At 40.3% G+C, this 19,397-nt stretch overlaps 1 protein-coding gene across 3 annotated transcripts in view; it reads left to right on the top strand.

The window, feature by feature from the left end:
* COP1 (COP1 E3 ubiquitin ligase) overlaps positions 1 to 19,397 on the top strand; it is a 129,398-nt gene that overhangs the window by 18,276 nt on the left and 91,725 nt on the right. For all 3 annotated transcript variants that reach the window (XR_016469075.1, XM_090145965.1, XM_090145964.1), the window contains exons 7-10: positions 6,112 to 6,171; positions 8,120 to 8,196; positions 13,236 to 13,293; positions 16,894 to 17,008. Coding sequence is in view for 2 of the 3 variants with exons in the window: in XM_090145965.1 (XP_090002091.1) it covers positions 6,112 to 6,171; positions 8,120 to 8,196; positions 13,236 to 13,293; positions 16,894 to 17,008 (310 nt within the window). In the remaining variant the exon portion in view is untranslated. The remainder of the gene's footprint in view (positions 1 to 6,111; positions 6,172 to 8,119; positions 8,197 to 13,235; positions 13,294 to 16,893; positions 17,009 to 19,397) is intronic.

Below are 19,397 nucleotides of genomic sequence, written 5' to 3'. Positions count from 1 at the left end.
GTTTGTTCACCTTGAATGCTTAACTGCTGTTATCAGCTCTCTTGCTACCAAAACTTACTCTGTTATCAGTTTAAGGAGACTTAACTAATTATCTTGTCGTGGTTTGAATGCTACTGCATGAAGCTGGGTACCACCATAATCTATGAATCTGTGTTTTGTGTGCATATATAATTTGTCCTAAAACACTTACAGCACAGCTACTTGATGGAGAGTCTGTTAAATGTTTCTGTGAAGTAGCACACTTACACAAGATGGATAATGAGTTTAACAACTGATGTCACAAATCAAGTTGTATAGGTGATATCAGCTAGGTGCATTCATGCTTCTCTTGGCAGCTGTCACTACTTCATGTTTATGGGCTTTTTATTTCTAATAAGGTCACATTAAGTCTCTCCTATTTACCAAACGAGACCTTTTCACTGTCAGCCAATGCAAGGGGGCTGTCTTCATCTCTTAAACATTGCGTGGCAGAGGAGTAATCCTGAACTGTTCTCAGTTTGTCTGTGTTGAATGCTTGCTCAGCATCTCAGAATCATCGTCACCCTTTTCAGCCTCAGATACACATCTATCCAACCGTCTCCACTTACTCCATCCTGTGAGCATGTTAAATACTAAAAATAAGAGGAGTTATTAGTTATTGTGGGATAATTGCAGGGAATTATAAGCATGAATTCTCCAGGGATGTCATTAGCTTGTGTTAATCACTTCACCTGTCAGATCTTATTGTTCTGTGCATACACACATGGATGAACTAATGAATAAGCAAGAGGAGGTGACAGAACTAGAAATCAGTCATGCTCTTATGTTGTCATATAGTCTTGATTACATTCCAGGGCTCCTGAGGTGAATTTATAGCTATAGTACTCTTTCCTGTGCATTGCACTTAAATAACTGGTATTTTAAATCTATTTGCATTTCTAAGCTGCTCAATTAGACATGTGAGCTCTGACTGTAGTGATAAGCCAAGGATGCAGTTAGGGTATGAGCACACAGTTAGGGATTACCATAGAAATATCAGTGTGTAATAGCTGACTGTTATTCCTTACTGAGCTGGGGGAGATCTCCCTAAAGAAAGGAGGGTGCAACCTAATGCTAGGAGTTAAGTGGCCTTGTACACAAATTTATTGAACTGTATTGATCTCAATGTTTAAACAGTTTTGTTCCCTGCCTCAGTGATCTTTCTTTGTGGTGTACTTCTACCTGACTGTGTCAGCAAGCGTTCAAAGCATCATCTCTGCAACCTGAACTGGAGGATTTCTTTTAAGAGGGCTTGGGAGAAATTACAAGTGTGAAACATACTTGGTTAGCCAGCCATCCCCCCCCTCCTGCCTGCAGGAATTTTGTGTTAACCAGGATGTAGTCTTCAAACCTTTGTTAGCTCTTCCCCTGTTAAGAGGAAATATACGCCATTTGGAGGAAGTACTGACTGCAGGGAAGAAATATATCATTAAGACGGGTCTTATGGGTGGCCTGCTCACATGTCTAAAAGGCTCGTATCCCACAATTAACCAATGAAAATAATACGCAAAGACTTGTACAAAGATAAAAAGAACGCTCCAAAAGAAACCTTGTATTGTTTTCCACTCATGCAAAGACTTCATCAGTAAAGTTGTCAACAAATGGAATTTGATGTCAAGACTTGTGGTTTAAGAGCTTAAAATCTCTTTCAACTCAAAATCGCCTCCTTGCCTACTTGATCTATGTAGCAGGCTTTATGTAGTAATAGGAAACACTGAGGCATATGAGTGATATCCAGGGAAAGCTGATCTGAGCTGTATTTGAGACATTGAGTTTTATGGGAAGAAACTTATCTTGCTGGGTATCTGAACTGAGGTTCAGCTATTGATATACTGAGTTTATAATTCAAATTTACTAGTGGACTAGGTGGTAGAAGGACAAGATGTAGAAAGAGGATGTTGTGTGGAGGGTTCTTTGTTGTATACGGAGTGATGAATGCATGAAGCTTTTGGATCAGAGTGTTGTAGGAGCGTAGCTGACACAAAATAGCTTGTTTCCAAAAGTGTGAATCCAGAAGTTCTATTTAAGCTGTTCAGTGGGAGTTGCGTTAGGGATTTCTCAGTATTTCCTTAGAAAATAACTTCTGCTATTTCTTTCTCATCCTTTTTCTAGAATTGGAAAGCCTTCAGTTGGCTGAAGGTAAATGACTACCTCAGGAGTTTTTCTTGGCTGTTTGTTTGCAGGCCATCTCCGTGGCAATGAGAAATTCTGCTGAGCCTTGGTCTAGATGGTAGCACCTAGAATTCACCAGAGCGAATGAAGAAAGTTCTTGATCCAGGAAAAACAAAAAGCACGAGGGTGAAAATTCCCCCAGCGTGCCTAACTGCATTTGTTGCTGGATAACCATCTGACATCCAATTCTGACCATGGTGTTTAGTGCTGTGTAAGCTGCAAGTAGTATTCCTGACCTAGATTCTTGAATGGAAAGGCAGGAGCATTTTGGTGTTGATGGTGCATTTATCTCTGCATAACTGTAGCTGGAGGATGGCCTTTCATACGCTTAGTCCAGAGCTGGAAGTTGATTGTAGAGAACTTTGTATCTAGACTACCCTTAGGTTGCGTTTGGACTTGATGATCTTTAAGGTCTTTTCCAACCTGAGCAATTCTGTGATTCTAGACAGCTTCAAACTCAAACCAGAGGGTTTTTGAGAACTGCTTGGGAATCTGAAAGGGATCTGATCTGCAGGGTTGTGTAAGAAGAAGGCTATGGGAACATACATTACCTACTGTGGTAACTTTTCTTTTGTAGCTGCATAGGGACCACAAACATGATGAGGGTGCTGGACTATTTCCCTTGTGAGGAGAGGCTGAAGACATGGTTCAGAAGAAGACTGAGAGGGGGATCTTTTTCATTTACAATTATAAATGATAATGCAGATATCTGGTGGGAAGGAGTCAAGTGGATAAGGCTGGACTCTTTTCAGTGGTGCCCAGCAGCAGAAGCAGGGGCAACGGACACAAACATAAATGTTCCATACTAACATGAGGAATAACAGAGCACTGTAATGGGCTGTCCAGAGAGTTGGTGGAGTCTCCTACTCTGGAGATGCTCAAAACCTACCTGGATGCTTTCCTGTGTAGCCTACCGTAGGGAACCTTCCTTAGCAGTGGGGTTGGACTGGAGGATCTGCAGGATCCATTCTAACCTCTGTGGTTGTGATGTCTCTTTCCTTGGCTGTTACTTTTGCTTGCTGTTTTGACATACTACTGCTAGTCTGTTCATCTGAACAAGAATATTGCCAGTAGTTACACCTTTTATTTTGTTAGTTCTTCAGCAGCCTCTGAAATGACTGAACTTGGAAGAGATTGTTCTTCTGGTGTGGGAGTCAAGTTGTGCCCTCTCACTAGAATACTGTGCAGCTGGTTCACTGCATAAGTTTGTCTGTCTTTGAAGTTTTGCTTGGCTGAGGCTAGCTCTGAGTTGTACCATTAGCTTGTTTTTCTTAATTGCCGTGCAGATCTATGACGTCCTATTTTTCCAGTCCATTAGTTCTTGACTTGCATGTTCTGAAGTTCTTTCTCTGGGACCAAAACGTTCTTGTAGTTTATTCACAGTGGAGTTGAAATGACTGAGTTTGTTACAACTGCTGAATTGAAGGCTTCTGCATATTCACAGTGGCTCTTTCAGTTTGGAGAAGGCATCCATGTCTGAGAGTTCATAATATGTGGTTCTCTTTTTGCATTTGTTTAAGCATTCATTCTAAGCATTATGTCAACTTAATCTAAAGCTTGATGGAAATGATTCTGCCCATCATGAGGCAGGACTTGGCTTGCTTTTTGAGCCCAACAAGACTGAAAATCAAGCAAAGGGCCTATAAATCTGGGCATATTATGAGGACTATAACTCATTTAGCTTTCCTTAACTGTTTTGCAGTGGCAGGCAATTATAATTCAGAGTAGAATTGGAATGAACATGGACTGATTTAAGGACTTTGATAGACTAAAGCAAAATGGTGAGATATTTGAGCTACCAAAAAAGGAGGTCACAGTGCAAGTACTGGTAACTGATTTGATGCTTATGGGGTCAGAAGACTCTTCCCGAAGTAAACGTGCAACACACTTACCTCATTTTTAGACTTGCTGCTGCTTGATAAATTTGATTGCTTGTCTAAATGTGACTGGAAGGAAGAATTAGCAGCAGCAAACAAAGTCTCGGGTACTTCTGGCACTGTGCAGTAGTTACTAAAAGCTGGCCAGTGCCTATAAAAAGGTCTCCTGGTTACATGATGGCAACAGCCATCAGTTATTTTTCAGTCTTCTAGTTTGGCCGTGGTCCAGTCCATTGTAGAATAGCTCATTTCCTTGCTGTAATTTTGGAACTTCTAAGCGAGGTTTTGTAACTTCTCTTTAAATAAGTTTATAGAAGCAGGGGACTAATGGTATTTGACTGCTAGAGCTGAGCCCAGGCAGGGCCCATACTGTGCAAGTGTCATTTAACTTTACCACTAATCTTGGAGCTATAGCACCACCTGCTATTCTTGCTGTAGGTTTTGCAAGTGAAAATGGAATTATCTGTTATGTGTAAGGGTTTGTAAATTATCTGTGGCACTCTAGGTTTAAACCATTAAACCTGTGCTGTCTGTGACTAAAATTGTGAACTGAAGACTTCAGAGTAGGGTGGCTAGGATATAGGTACAGCATCATCTCATTCCAAGGAAGGTGCTACCATCTTAGAAATAGGTGTGAATGCAGCAGTCCTCTCCTGTCTGTAGGCACAGAAGCATTCTTCGTGTCAAAAGGGTAGATTAAAAGAATGGATTTTCTGATGCAGAGCATACCAGTATTTGCAGTGCTGGTCAATAGTGGGAATTTTAGTCTTTAAGCAAAAGATTGTCATTTTAAGGAGCAGGGCCCTTGAGGGAATAAGTCTTTAGAAAGAATTTGCTAAATGTTCTTGGGAGTATGTCATGCTAAGAGTATTATGTAATGCAGTGCTAATAATTTTGGTTTTGGTCAATTTGATGTAAATAGAGTAAGGCAAAAATGTGACTGGCCTTCAAAGAATGCTGTGCTTAATGCACTTTCAGTGGACTTGCCAACTTGATGATAGCTTCTGGTCAGATGCCACAGTGCTAGCTGTCTGTAGATCTTTATGGCAAGGTGAGGCAAGTCAGGTGGACTTCCAGTTCTCTTAGTTAGGGTTGTGCATGTTGGTAAGTTGGGCTCACACAGAAGCTGGGATTGGTCTGTTTAGAGCTCTCACCTAGCATAGTGCATGCATTTGAGTCTTGAGAGGCTGGGCACAGGCTGTGTGGGTGTCTGGATGGAGATGTCTATTGAATGAGGAATGAGAACTAGAGCTGGTGAGCAGGTGATGCTCTTGCTTAGGAGTAGGCAGTAAGCACCAAGTCTGTGGCTTTGCTGTGTGTGTGATGAGTCAAACCAGGGCAATGTCTGATTGGAGAGGAAAAAAAAAGTGTGACCCCAAAAAGGGAAAGGAAGTGGTGGCTGGTGAGTTTGGAAGGAGTTTCCTTCTGAGCCTGTCAGAGACAGACCTTGGTTAGATTGGCTGGAATCTGTGGTGTAATCCGAGGTTTTGTACCTTTTAAAGCAATGCCACGCTTGCTTGGTACCAAGAGCAAATCTCTCCCTGGTTATAATGTGTGTTTTTGCCAATCTGAAAATCTTACCAGAAACTTTAACTTGTAATTAGTAGATTAACTGCTAGAAAGGGAAGTGCTCATAATACTTTTTAGCTAAGTATTTCATATTTTCTTCAAGGATGAAGTGTTTGTGGTCTTGTTCATGGTGTCTTTGCCTGATCATTTTTTTCAGTGCTTGTAAACAAGTTATAAATATCTTGCATGGAAGGTGCTATGGGAGCGTAGAAGTGTAACTTTGAATAATGTGGATCTTTGTGTTTAAAATCAAAGTACATCATGCTCTTGTTTTGTACTGTTTCCCTATAACAACTTTGTCTTAAAAGTAGTTTGTGCATACTTATGTTAATCTGTACATGTGAACATCTGCCTAGCGACTTTTGAATCGCTTACAGTTACAATAGTTAAGGTTTCTCTCTGAAAAGATCTTAATTTATCTTGGCAGTGGTGCTGTGCAGATTGATTTAGATTTCTCCCATTCTCTTATCCACAGCAACTGGAGCAGATCCAGAAGGAGCTAAGTGTTCTGGAAGAAGATATTAAACGAGTAGAGGTGAGGTGCCCAGACGTTATTCTGACTCTGGCAATTTTTCTTTTCCATCAAGCTGTCTGCCTTGCTGTGGGGCTGATGTGTTAAATTTATGGCAGTTGCTTCAGTAATGGGAAAATGAACAGATGATGCTCTTTCTTTAATTTGTTCACGTAGTTGATGTGTGCAGACTGCAGGTTAGTAAGGGGGGGCTTTATTGAAACCTAGCTCTTATATAATCATATCTTTCAATTTCTTTGTGAGTAGTGTTTTAGAATAATTGCTAGAAATCAACAGCCAATTTATTGATCGTGATTTATGATTTTTGTGTTGCCCTATTCTGGCTGTCTGTACAGGCTGTTTAAATCTTAGCAATGTGCCACAGTAGAAATGGAGATGCATCAAGGGTGCCTGAGAGAGCTGTAGTGCAGAGGCAGGGTAGCAGCAGAATCAGCTCCTACTGCATGTCAGAACAGAAACCATCTGCTACTTCCTGATCCTCAGGATCCTCTTGAGATTTTTGTTAAGAATTATTCTCTAAGAATTTGTAAGCCCATCAGCTCAATCCTGCTATCCTCACTCAGTCCTTCAGGTTTCTGCTTGATCCTTTCCCCCAGTCATTTTAGTGTTTTGATTATGAGGTAGGAAACTGTTTGAGGAATGCATCAGATTTTGCCACCTCTCTAAGTAGATTTCCCTAAGAGCTTCTTGGGAATCAGTTTGCATGGCTGCTGTTCTTCTTGCTTGCCTCAAGCAGTCAGTCCCATCTCCCATCCACTGCCCAAAAGCCTTTTAGATTTCTACATTTATGTTGAATTCATACACGTGCTGATGAATTATCAAAGTATAAATAGAACTGACAGCTGCAGGAACTTCCCTTCAGCTGATAACTATGCAAATTGTAGTTCAGATAACACTGTTTCAAGCTGGCTTCCCTGAATCTTTCTCAGCTCTTGGGAAATAAATATGCCTTAGCTTGCTAGACTGGTAAAATAGGCCTTCAAATTTAGGAGAAGCTATTCTTAAAGCTGTGGGGTCCCTTGGAGAATATCTAGCTACCTGCTTTTCTGCTCTTTAATCTGGCAGTTCAGCAGGCTGCAGCTGGGGTATGCATCCCGTGTGTGACAGCGACCTCAGTGCTGACCTCTGAAGCCTGGGCTCTCTCTTGTCACAAATATCTCACTTTCTACCAACAACTAATGGGCACCTAGTGGGAATTTTAAAAGTACCAGTAATGTCCTGGAACATTTTGGCCCCCTAACTAATGAGCTGCAGCATCCTGCATAGCTTCAATTTCTCAAATGGATTAAAGATACAATCTCGTACTGCGTGCACTGTAGTGATTTAGTCTGGAAGTGACAAAGCTGAGTTCGTGTGTAAAGTTTCCCCTTGTGCACCTACTCCACAGAAGAACTGATAGATGCTCTTTTAAGTCTGGGGCACAATACCACCTTTGCCCTGTTGTCTTGTGGCTGTTCTTTCTTTGACCTACATCTGACATTACTTTATAGCTGCAAAGGCTGCTGGATAAAAGTTAGCATGTGTCTCAAAAATATGCTTAGAGCTTGCTTGTTCTGCTGTGCTTAAGGGAGATGCTGGGTTAGGGACTCTTGGATGTTAACTAAATCCACTGGTGTTTTCTTTTTGTTTGAGTATAAACTTTACAACTGCCTTTTGTGGGGCAAAAAATCGCTGCAGCTGTGTGGTTTCATAAACCCAGTTGATACCTGGGTTTGTGAGGAGCAATACCTGAAAGAAAAAATAAAAAGAAAAAAAATCAAGGTTTCTTCAGGTATTCAGCTTCAGGGGGAAGCTTCCAGGAGGGAATTGAAGAATTGCAGATACAGATCATTATTTCTTTAGGAGGAAAAAAAAAAAACAAAGCAAGAAAGTCTATGTAAATTCCATATATTGAAATGTGCCTACTCTTCATGTTTTGTCAGCTTTGCTGTAATCTGGCTTTCTGTTTCAGGAAATGAGTGGCTTGTACTCCCCAGTCAGTGAGGACAGTACGGTGCCACAGTTTGAAGCTCCCTCACCTTCGCACAGGTATGCAGCTTGTGACTTGGAGCTTGGATCTCCAGCTGTACATGTTAATCCTCTGTGCTGTTCTTGTTAGTCCTCTCCATGCCATGCACAAAACACAAGCAAAATTTGAGTACCATACAGTATTTACCTGTTTTGATTTTACTGGTACAAATTCACATGGACAAAGCAGTGAAAAAGTTGTCCTCTGAGCTTACAGTTGGATGAAAAGTCTTCTCCAATCCAGATGATGGTTTTAGATGTAGTATGGGCTAGTTAACATGAGTAATAAGCCTTTACTATGGTATGAAATATTACTATTAAATACGTGTTGAACATTGTGCAGTTTTTTGACATGTGAAAACATAATTTTGCAAGATCCACTGTCCTCTGGCTTTTCCACTCTGCATGAGTGACCAAAGGTGCAGGCTTACAGAATCAGACTGTATGTAAAATACACAAAGTGTTGATTCGGTTTATCTGCTGTCTGCTTTGATTTAATGAAATGCCTTTCTAATAACATATTTTCAATGTGGATTTTAGTCTGGAATATTGCATAGTCTGGTTTCTTGATGACAAAATTGCAGATGCTTCTTACATCCAAGTTGTGTGTGCCAAGGTTTGAAGTGCTCTGCTCTTTATAGCCATATTTTTTTCAGTTGGAAGAAAGCTCTGATTTCACAGGGCCAAGTTACGTTATTAAATGATCTTCTCTCCTACCTCTCCCAAGTGTATTTTCCTAATCGCAAGAGTTCTGTAAGTAGCTGATTTCTCTTACAGAATTTTCTTGGTACTATTACTGCAATTAGCAGCTCCAAACCTGGTAGCTCAGTAGCAAGCTAGACAGAAATGATCAGATTTCCTCTCCTGGAGAGATGTAGAAACAATGCATTGGTATGGAGAGCAGTGCTAGTGGCTGGGAATTTTTACTAAGTTGCTATTTTTGGACCCAGAGAAAAGAATCACTAGTATTTCTAGGAAGTTCTAGTTGGCTTTAGTGGAAAGGACAGGAATATAGCAAAGATGGACAGGAGCAGCATTTGTTGCTTTGTCCTTTGCTGCTTGCCCAACTTTGGGGTGTGGGTGTGCTTTCTGTGTGGATTATAGCTGCTTTGCTAAGCAGCAGTTTTGTGAAGCTGATGAGATTTTTGTCAGGTTCTGCTAGTTTTCTGGTTATTGGCTATTAAACAGATTGCTTGTGGTTTGTTTCACATCACTGCTGTTTGGGGATAACTTCAGCAAAGGCTGGGCTGAATTTGTTCCTCACATGTTGAGCGCCTTCAGGCGTAGAAACCTTTTTTTTTGGGGGGGGAGATTGTATTTACGAGTAGAAATGTATTTTTGTTACTTGGGGCAAATTAACAAACAAGCTTCCAGAGGACTTTATCTATTGAAATCTCAAATAACGCTTTAAGCCCAAGAGATTTTGTGAGAAGGTTTGAGTATCTGCTGCGTGTGACCTACGCTGGTTTCAATCTACTGAGAATTTCTTACTATTTCTTACACCTCCTTATTTCATGTGCTAGGCTCAATTATTCTCTGTCCTTGCTTTTGAAGTTGTAAGATAATCCTGAATAGTTCAGGGAGTTTCAACTGAGGTCTGCTGGGAGATGGTGGTAGGTCAGACCATTGCGGGTGCTGAGACCATGGGACTGTTTTCTTACTGGATCCTTCTTATGCTGCTTCTGTTCTATCTTGGCTGTGTCTGAACCTCTTTTTCCTTCCCCTCTTGTACAGTGTAATACCATTGATATATTGTGATCATATATAAAACACAGTATATAGTGTCTTTCTGTACTACGTGGGTTTGCTGATTGCTTTTCTGTTTCTTGATGGCATTGCTGCGTTAAGAGGTAGTTGTGAGTAGTGCAAGAGGAAATGGTAGGTGAAGGCAATGTCTGAACAGGCATCCCTTGTTACCTGGCTCTTGTGGCTTCTATCCCTCCCCGATCCTGACAGATAATGTGGTTTTATGTAATACAAGTAATTGAATTGGCTTAAATTACATGAACTCTGATTCCGGAAACTTCTACCACTTGAAATTCTTTTTTTCTTTTTCCTAACGTTAAGTCTGTGCTTTGTGGAGTATCTCCCAAATTAGCTGTGATTCCTCCTTGGAAAGAGTGGTGCAGGACAACTGATAGGAGCTTTAAGATCTGCAGGTTTTTCCAGTTCTGTGGTAGCTGATATATTTTATCTTCCAAGTGCTTTTTATTGATGCTGTGAATCAGGCTGAAACACAAATATTTTTGAGGTAGTTTCACTTCTCTGTTAAATGGCAGAGACTTTTTACACTTTACCTGAATTAAAATGGTATATTAAATTGGAATATAACTTGTTAATATGCTAAACACCTTGATAATGAAATATAATCATATAAACTTACTACTACGACTCATAAATAGCACAAGGCTATCATAGATCCCAGCTGAGATAAAAAACAAACAAACAAAACTATAGCCTTTAAATTTAAAGCTCAAGAACATAGTTCTCTGCATTTCACAGTTTTATCTGGTCTCCAGTGACTTGCCCTTATTCAACTACTTGCTCTAAATTACAGCTTTGCTTCATTAATTCTTTTCATTGTTTCTTGCTTTTTTCATGCATCCCCAACATCTTCAAAATGTGAAATTACTGTGCCTTCCCCCATCTTCCTTTCTGAGTCCCTTAGCAAGAAAACAAATACAACTATCATGTTCAGTGTGTTCTCTGCTTCAAGAAACAAGTGTTTTTTCTTTTATGCTTGTACAGGGCGTGAGGAAATATTCAATTGAAAAATAGCATGCCACTTGTTTACAGGACTGCAGATTGCTGGGTTTGTATACTAATAGAGAACAAGATGGGAAGAATAGGGAAAGAACAAATAGTTCTGAGTTTGACAGAACAGGCTTGTGTGCTATTTTTGGTATGGGTAGATGGTGCAAACAGGAGATAGAAGCAGCAGCTTCTCTGTGGCTAGGTATTCAGGCAGTAATAGCAATAACAAACCATCATTCTAATAGGTGTTTCTGGGGAGAGATTCTGATGTTTAAAAAAAAAAAAAAAATAGTTGCCTGGTAACTTGGCCTCAGTTACCAAAATCCTGATCTCCTTCCCCTGCATTTGCTCTTAGCCATCTCATAAGAATATAACAAATATGATTTACAGAGGCAGGTTGCTGCGTTGTTGTTCTCATTCCAGGTTTTTAAATATGTCATTTTAGAGGAGCTGGATTTCCTAATTGAGCCTGCTGCTACAGCTTTTTAAAAGGAGTTCAGAGGAAACTTTGATTTTTCTGATTATTTGCTTCCTGTTTTTTAAATGGAAAACATGCAAACTTATGCCAGCTTAACTCGGCTTCGGGCACCATGCAGAAACAGCTTTGAATTTGTATTCTGGTTAGGGAAATGACGTCTGCACTCCTGAAGGCTTTACATCACCAGACAACCTGCAGGAGAACGAGACTAGACACCCTGAGTCTGTGTGTTTTGCTGTTAATTGCTGCTATACCTGTCTCAGAGTGGAGTACTTTTTCATTGCTTTCCAGCCGAGTGTCTTATCCATGCTGTTTCTGGCAGGGTCTACTGTATGTGTTTCATTATTTCATGTGGCCACGTCCTAATTTAAAGTTCATTGTCCCTGACCATGCTTGAAACAGCTCTGCTGTTTCTCCTTTGCAATAGCTAGCAGCAAATAATGATTTCTATCCCTTAGATTCTCTTTGTTTGCAGCTTTTGTCTTGCTTGTTACAGAACTCCAATCAATCTCATCTTGCAAGTTAGCCACTAGCGATACTTTAAAATCATCTCTCATCTGTTTCTACTTCCTTCTACTTCCAGGAGAGCTTTAAAGCATTCAGAGAAATATTTAAGCACCAGTACCACTATTTCATCCTCCTAGACTTGCAGGTACCCTGACTGGTGTTCCAGCCAGACCACTTGATTCGTGACCAAGAATGTCATGTCTGCCCATCTGTTCTGGCAGCCATTACCTAAACATCAGTACATACAACCATTTCTTCCAAAACCAGGACTTATAGAAATGTTCTGGCAGCTTTTTAAAGAAATGTTCAGCTCCTCCCAGGCGGTGCTTAAATCTGGGGTTAACTTATAAGTAAAGCTGAGAATAACGAGCATAGCTTCTGTCCAAATCAATTGAAATGACAGAGCAGAAGTGTTAGAGGAAAAAAGATTTTTCAGAAACAAATCAGAAACACTGATACTTGTAATGTGTTCTTTGTAATTAATGAAGTGGTGTTGTGCATTTAAAATTTTTGAATAGGTGTGCTTTAAACTGACTCCAATGCTATATTTACATTTTGCCCATAAATGAGAGCAGACTTACCACCTTCTTTTTGGCTCCATCAGATACCTTTGCATTTTTTGAAAATGAAACATTTGGAGTTGGCATGTATACGTTATGTTTTAACAGCAGTGATTTAGATATGCTGGGTAATTACAAATACTAACTATGGAGCTATATGTAGCGTAGCAGTTTCTAGTAATAGCACTCTTGGCCATTGGTATTTGAGTTTAGTTCTGTATTTAGTATTTGTATTTAGTTCTGTGTCTGTTCTGTGTGGAACACAGAATGGATGTCTGGAACACTTGTGTTTTTCTTAAGCTGGTTCCTTCAGCTTTTTCTTCACTCTGTTGTTTCAAATGTAACAGATTTAAACTTCTCTTTTTTTAATTTAAAGGAACTGAAAACCAATGGTAGCATGTTATTTTTTCAGAATGTCTTAGCCTGCATATTTCATGCAACAGATATGCATTTGCATGCTAATTAGAAATTATTAGATTGTACTACACTAAATTGTGTGTGACAGTAAACAAATTTATTGTACGTACGGAGCTGATCAGCATTCTGTTCTAGACATTGTGCATTTAAAAACAGAACAAAAAACCCACATTGCTCCTGAATCCCCAAATAAAAAACAGCATTCAGTTCCCTGTCTATAAAATGGGTTTCAAAGGTAAGTATGCTACAGGATGTAAAGAGGTTGGGGGAGAGTAGAAGAGGTTGGAAATAATAAAGGACGATTGTACAGTGATTTAAGCAGACTATTTCTTTTGTTTTTGCAGTAGTATTATTGACTCCACGGAGTACAGCCAGCCTCCAGGCTTCAGTGGCAGTTCTCAGGTAAAGTAATACATGTGTCTGTGCACAAGGGGAAAGGAACAGTGGATGTGGAGACATCACAGCACAACACAGACCATCTTTGGGTGCCAGTCAGCTGGCCTCTTGCTTTAACTGGTTATGTGGTCAAACTGGAGCTGAGACTTTAGCAGTAGGAATGACTGTGCATAGTTGTGAATATTCATAGTGATGCAAGCAAAGAAAATAACTTACTAGATGTGTGACTTAATTCCCAAAGCTGACTCTTCCAGGGCAGAGAGGATATTTTCTGCTTTTCATCTCTTCTCCCAAGTCAGCAGTGTTTTAGAACGGAGGTAAATCCCTGACATTCTGCATTGAATTACATAGCGTTGGATCAAGTCTGACTTCTAAACCAAGAACATTCATTCTCCAAATATACAGTTGCCTTGTAGTTTATCATTGTTAGGGCCTTACAAACTGTAGTAAGAATTCATATTGTAGAGGGCAAAAGGTTCAGCATACAGTGAGGCCATTTGGCAGGCAGCCTCCAAACTTGGTCTGACTCACACAGCTTCCCAAACGACAAACAGCACTGCTGTAGTCTTGCAGTTCAGAGTGGTTCATCTGGGCTACAAAGATGACACCGGTATCCAGCTCACTGAGTCAGAGGGGTTTTGACTATAGAGGTGAGTTTTTATTTAGCTAGGCTGTTGTTTATGTATTAACTTGTCTGAAGTGCTTCGTTGTGTGCTGCCACAGAGAAACTCAGGAACTGGCAAATTAACAGAAGTGCTGCTGGATTTTATTTGACTAAGTAACTGATATCAAGAAAAAGCACCTAAATTTTGAGTTTGAGTGCATATGTAGAATTCTGTTTGCAGCTGTATAACTTATTAGTAATGAGGAGTTTTTCTCAATCTGTTATAAAAAAAAAAAAGAAGTTTGTTCCTTCTGCTACAGTCTGTGGGGTTTTTGCTTAAGCAGAATGTTGCATCTCTACCTTACTGTAAAGGGCACATGAAATGTTCATGGGGATTTTATGTTTGGGACTGATATGGTATAGTGTTTGTTCCCTACTGACACTACTTGTCTCGGTACTTTAATTTTTCCTTTGAAATGGAAAAAAATACCATAGCTGTACTGCACAGAACAAACAACCTAGATTTTCTAGTCATTCTGTATGACAGTCATATTTGTTTGAGATTATTTTTTGTCCTCAAATCCAATTTCTTTGTCCTTGACAGTGCGAGATCTATACTCTCTAGTGCAAATTTACTAATCAAACTTTAATGTATGTTTGGATGGAAAGTTGAGAGAGAACTCTTAAACACTTCATTCAAAGGTAGTCTCATTTCAATATGACTTCACAGCAAAAAGTTTTTCTGCAGTAAGAATGTTTCTAAGAATTTAAATTCAGGAGTACGCTTTAAATTGTCAGTCATGACAAAAATTGTAGATTTTTACAGCTGGCAGTGTGTAACCAAGCTAGAAAGCACAGCGTAGCTTGCTTTCACAGTGCAATTACTTTTTGCATTGCTTGCAAACTTATTCTTAAGGAAGAGTTTATGTGTCACTGAGCCACAGGACAGTTTTCTTGCAGAGGATGAGCTCCAGAAGAAAACAGTGGACATGCTGCATAGGCACTAGGGAGTTCTGCAGGTAATATTTAGTTGCAGTACCTGGCTTTTCTGCTGAAAATGAGGAGCTTGTGAGCAGCTGTGAAGGTTTTCCACAGTTGTTTGAGAGGACTCTCTAGGTTGCCTACTGGGCTTCAGACAGAAGAATAACAATTGATAAGGGTAACCCTAACTACCATTCTCAACTGGAACAACACTAATAGCTTTCTCAGCTTTCATAATATAGCAAGCAGTTGAATAAAAAGCACTTGAGTGTGTTTTCACTCCTTTCGCCTTATTTTTTCCACTCCTGTTTCCTAGCATTGCTTAAAAACTAGCCATCAAGCAGTCTTCTCTGCTTAGAAGCTCAATAAATGTTTTGATAAAAACCTGAGCAGTTTTAAACCTCTTGCTGCAGAGGCTCAGCTCAAGATGCAGTCCGATTGATTCCTAGCACAGCTGGGTCACCAGGTGCCAGTCTGAGACTGCTCCGAGGGAATTTTCCTCTGCTGATGTATTACCCAGCAGGCAAGCTACTTCAAATCACTGATGCTTACCTCCACAGGGACTGGACACATCCAGCAGATCAGAGCCAGGCACGGCTTATTTCCCTCATCGTTGTCACAGGCTTGTTTGTCTTAACGAGACAGGAGCGATTGTTCCTTGGTGCTTGAGTCATCTTGAGCCCTAATCATATCTGATGTGTGGGGAGAGACTGGAGCCCGTGCGAGCAGGGATGCAAAATTAGGGGAGCGATGCTGTAAAGCGTTCTGTTACATCTCTCTTAAAGCTGTTATGCTTTAGAAAATCGTATTCAAAAGGTGTTGAGGTAGGAGTGCTTACCAGCGCAGGAGATGTGTTTTGAGATTGAAGCTGCTTTCAAGATGAAACAAGCTGTCGAGCCATGAGTCACGATGTCAGCACATAGCCAGGGGCCTCGCACGGGAAGTGGCATCTGGAAGTTTCATTGCTTGGGGTATGTTTCTTCCCTGGAGCATGAGGTTACTGTTTGCACAGTTATAAGCAGAATCTCAAAGTAGGCTCTAAACTTTGTTTATTCTTATTGGCTTCTTGACGGTTATGAGAGCAGCCCCATTCTGCCTCATGATTTGAGGGGGAATTGAACCAGTGTTCTTCGTGGCACATGCTGAATGGGTTTTGTTAGTGCTTGAGGGGCATTGTACACTTTGTGTGTGTTCAGGGGTATTGTGCCATAAGAAATCTTTGCTGCAGAGCCTGTTGGTTAAAACTTTAAAATTTCCCCCATTGTCTCTGAGCGATGTGTGAGACTTTTGAAACACAAACAAAAGCAAGATGCTCTTCATCCTTGTGCAACAGAGGAATTTGTTCCTTTCGCTCATGATTGAAACAAGAAGTACTTTGTTTTCCATTTGTTTTCAAAGGGAGAGCTTGCTTATGTAGTTTCAGTCCTCCCTCTTAGCATTGATGCTTGTGTAGGTTGGGAAGTGGTTGTTTTTTTGTTTCATGGACTTCTTTTCAATTAACCTTTGAACTTAGTGTCTTAGTGTATTCCTGCTTCTTTCTTTATTTGTTTACTTTTATAGGTACTGAGTTACTTCAAAAGAAATAATTCACTAACTCCTTAAAATAAACAGCCCCTGCTCTTTATCAGTAGTTTGCTGGAGATCTAGGAAGTAATTCTTGTACAGTCCATTTGATTTGGGAAGCTGAAAGGCTGTATCTTGGGCCTCTACTGTCTACCTGCACAAATGCAATATGTGGCTCCCCATGGATTGCTGTCATCTGTCCTGTGTGTGAAGCTAAACTTGCAGAGATGCAGAAAACCACTATCTAAAAGGAGCTCTTCTTGCTTCTCAGGTTAGAAGGTGCAGTGTGAGACCCTGGTCATGACTTGATAGTGACAAGATATTCTTTATTGTCATTGTAAAATTCTGACTCATAAGATACAATGGATGAATTGTATTTCAGTCTCTTGGGATCTATTGAAATAGACCTCAGGCTTGGCTTTTCCTCTCTCAAGAAGCATGTTCTCTTCTCCCTTCAGGCCAAAAAGCAGCCATGGTATAACAGCACGCTAGCCTCGCGACGGAAGCGGCTCACAGCTCACTTTGAGGACCTCGAGCAGTGCTATTTTTCCACAAGGATGACACGTGTCTCAGGTGAGTTCCTCCTGCTTGGTGTTCAACTTCTGGCATCATTTACTTTTCACAGTCCCACTCCTCAGAAAAGCATCACTTTTAAGAGAAAAGCCTTTGCTTTTCCCTGCCTGGGTGTGGTTGCTATACGTATGCAGGTGTTACTTCAAGTCATCCCGTGTAGATTTTTCTTGACCAATTTTTGAGGTTTTTAAGCTTATCAAATGTAATACTATTGTTTCAGAGGGGCACACGTGTTGCTCTGTAATGCTGTACTGTGAAGGTCATAACCACTAAATAATTTTTCACTAATCTTTGTTCTGAAGCTGCAAACGTTTGAAAGCAGTGGCTGGGTAGTGTTCTAGACGTGGAATAAGCACAGTCATTAAAACACTTATCAAAATACTTAAGAGGTGAAAACAAATTGATAAATGTTCCCATGCTTAATGTGCAGTACAATATTGGAGATCCAGATTGTGAGTCTTAGTTAACAAATGGCTTGAAGTATAGAAGCTGAGTGTGCAGCAATGTCATTACCCCATGGGGCACACCTTAGATTTAAGACTTGTTTTGTAGAATTAGAAGCTGTTTTCACAATTGCCTAGATTGCCTCATTCATAATTGAGTAACAGTGTGACAGCAGCTAGAGTAATTGTTACATGGTGGATGGATGGTTCTTAATTATATAACAATATTCTCTTTGGAAGTGAACAGGTCAAATAAATGCCTCTTAAGGGAGAGGAAGGTCGCTCTCTGGCTCCCCTGGGTAAGAAGCAAGCTTTGGGAAAAAAGTTTTGTGCAATGGGCTGTGTCAGGCAAGAGATATGCAGCACCAACCAGCTTATGCAAAAAGGGAGAGACTATAGTGAAGAGCAGGGAGCTACTGAGGGTTGAGAGAGAGTCTCAGATGCACAAAAATAATGCAGGCAGAGGCTGCTGCAGCAGAGCATCTTTACTTATAGCCTTGGAAGGCAAGGACCAACCTGTCAGGACATGAATTAGCAAGCAAGCTGGGGCACAAATCCCTGCTCCGTGAATCCTCTGTTAATTTAGTTTGAGGTTTGGCCACTTAAAAATTATCAAGCTTTTAAACATTATTATTAAAAAACAAAAAAAAATGGCCTTTTCATGTTCAAAGGCTGTCAAATGTTTTAGGAGAGCTCACTCTTGGGTGGAAGATTGGGGCACGTCTGTGTCAGAGCAGTAGCTGACTCAGGTCCTTCCTGCCCAGCAACACAGTTCTAACAAACTGTGGCACGGTGGGCTTCAGCAGCTGGAAGATGGGAGAAGGCAGTTGTGTACGACCAGCCAGGCTCCTGTGAGGAGCTCTCAATGTTCTGCAGGCTGCAGTACTTCACAGATCATACAGAGATGCTTCCATGCGTATTATCTTGGTGATACGGAGCTGTGTTTTTGTTAAAATAATACGTTTATTAACTAAGGATAACAAATTGGACTTTTCCCAGCATACCCTTGTTGAAGACATCTTTCTTCATAATTGGAACTATAAATATGAATGCGGAGAAACTGTTTTGTTTATGTCTGTGTCAGCTGCACCAAAAGTAGAGGATTTGCTACTGCAGTTTTTGCCCTAAATAAGGGATAACCTGTAATGCTTAATTAGATTTTCTTCTCTTCAAAGTCATTCCTGCTTTTTGACACATTTTAAATAGGATTTAATACGGATATAATGGTTTTTGCAGGAGATGCCTGAAAATCTAGTAAGGAGCAGAGCAGTAATACAGCTGGAATTATGAAATGGCCTTGCACTTTGACGAGGAAAATGTCTTGAGAAATAACATTCTGTTTTGCAGGCATAGATGCAGAATAAATTACAGGAGGACTGTGTGCTTGATCTCTAAATGAGGGAAATGGAAGAGCAGCAGCTATTTGCTCCTATTAAAGTGTCAAAGGAGGAATCAGTCTTTGAAAAATACTTACAGATGTTTACGTACTGCTTCTCGAGCTGTTTTCTGTAGTGGTCAGGTGCTGAGGGTTTAATTTAAAGCAATGCTTTGTTCATTTTGATCTATCTGACGTGGGTAACGTATCCATGGCTGTACCCTATAACATGCTTATTACTGAACTTCACTATTTCTTTATGCAATCAAACATTAAACAGCTTGCAGGGGATGCTTCAAAATGCCTTACGTTTACAAAGCAAGATCATTTCTAATGGCAAGAAATTACCAAAGTGCAGAAATTTTAGAAATAACTATTGCAACTTTTCTCCTTTTTTTTATCCCAGTGTTTCCAAAGACTTCCAGTAAGTTGAGATTTATCATTTTCTTATACATTTGATAAGAGAAGCTTAACTGTAGCATAAATTAGTGAGCTCAGCTGCACAGGCAAGTGATGTGTACCTTTCTGCTGCTGCAGTGGATGCTGTGGTTTAATAAAAGGCAAAGTATTC

This window comes from Phasianus colchicus, chromosome 9 (genome assembly GCF_987193195.1).
Source record: "Phasianus colchicus chromosome 9, bPhaCol1.hap1.1, whole genome shotgun sequence".
Classification (NCBI taxonomy): domain Eukaryota; kingdom Metazoa; phylum Chordata; class Aves; order Galliformes; family Phasianidae; genus Phasianus; species Phasianus colchicus.
Note: the sequence above shows the minus strand (reverse complement) of the source record. Positions and strands in the feature narration are given on the sequence as shown.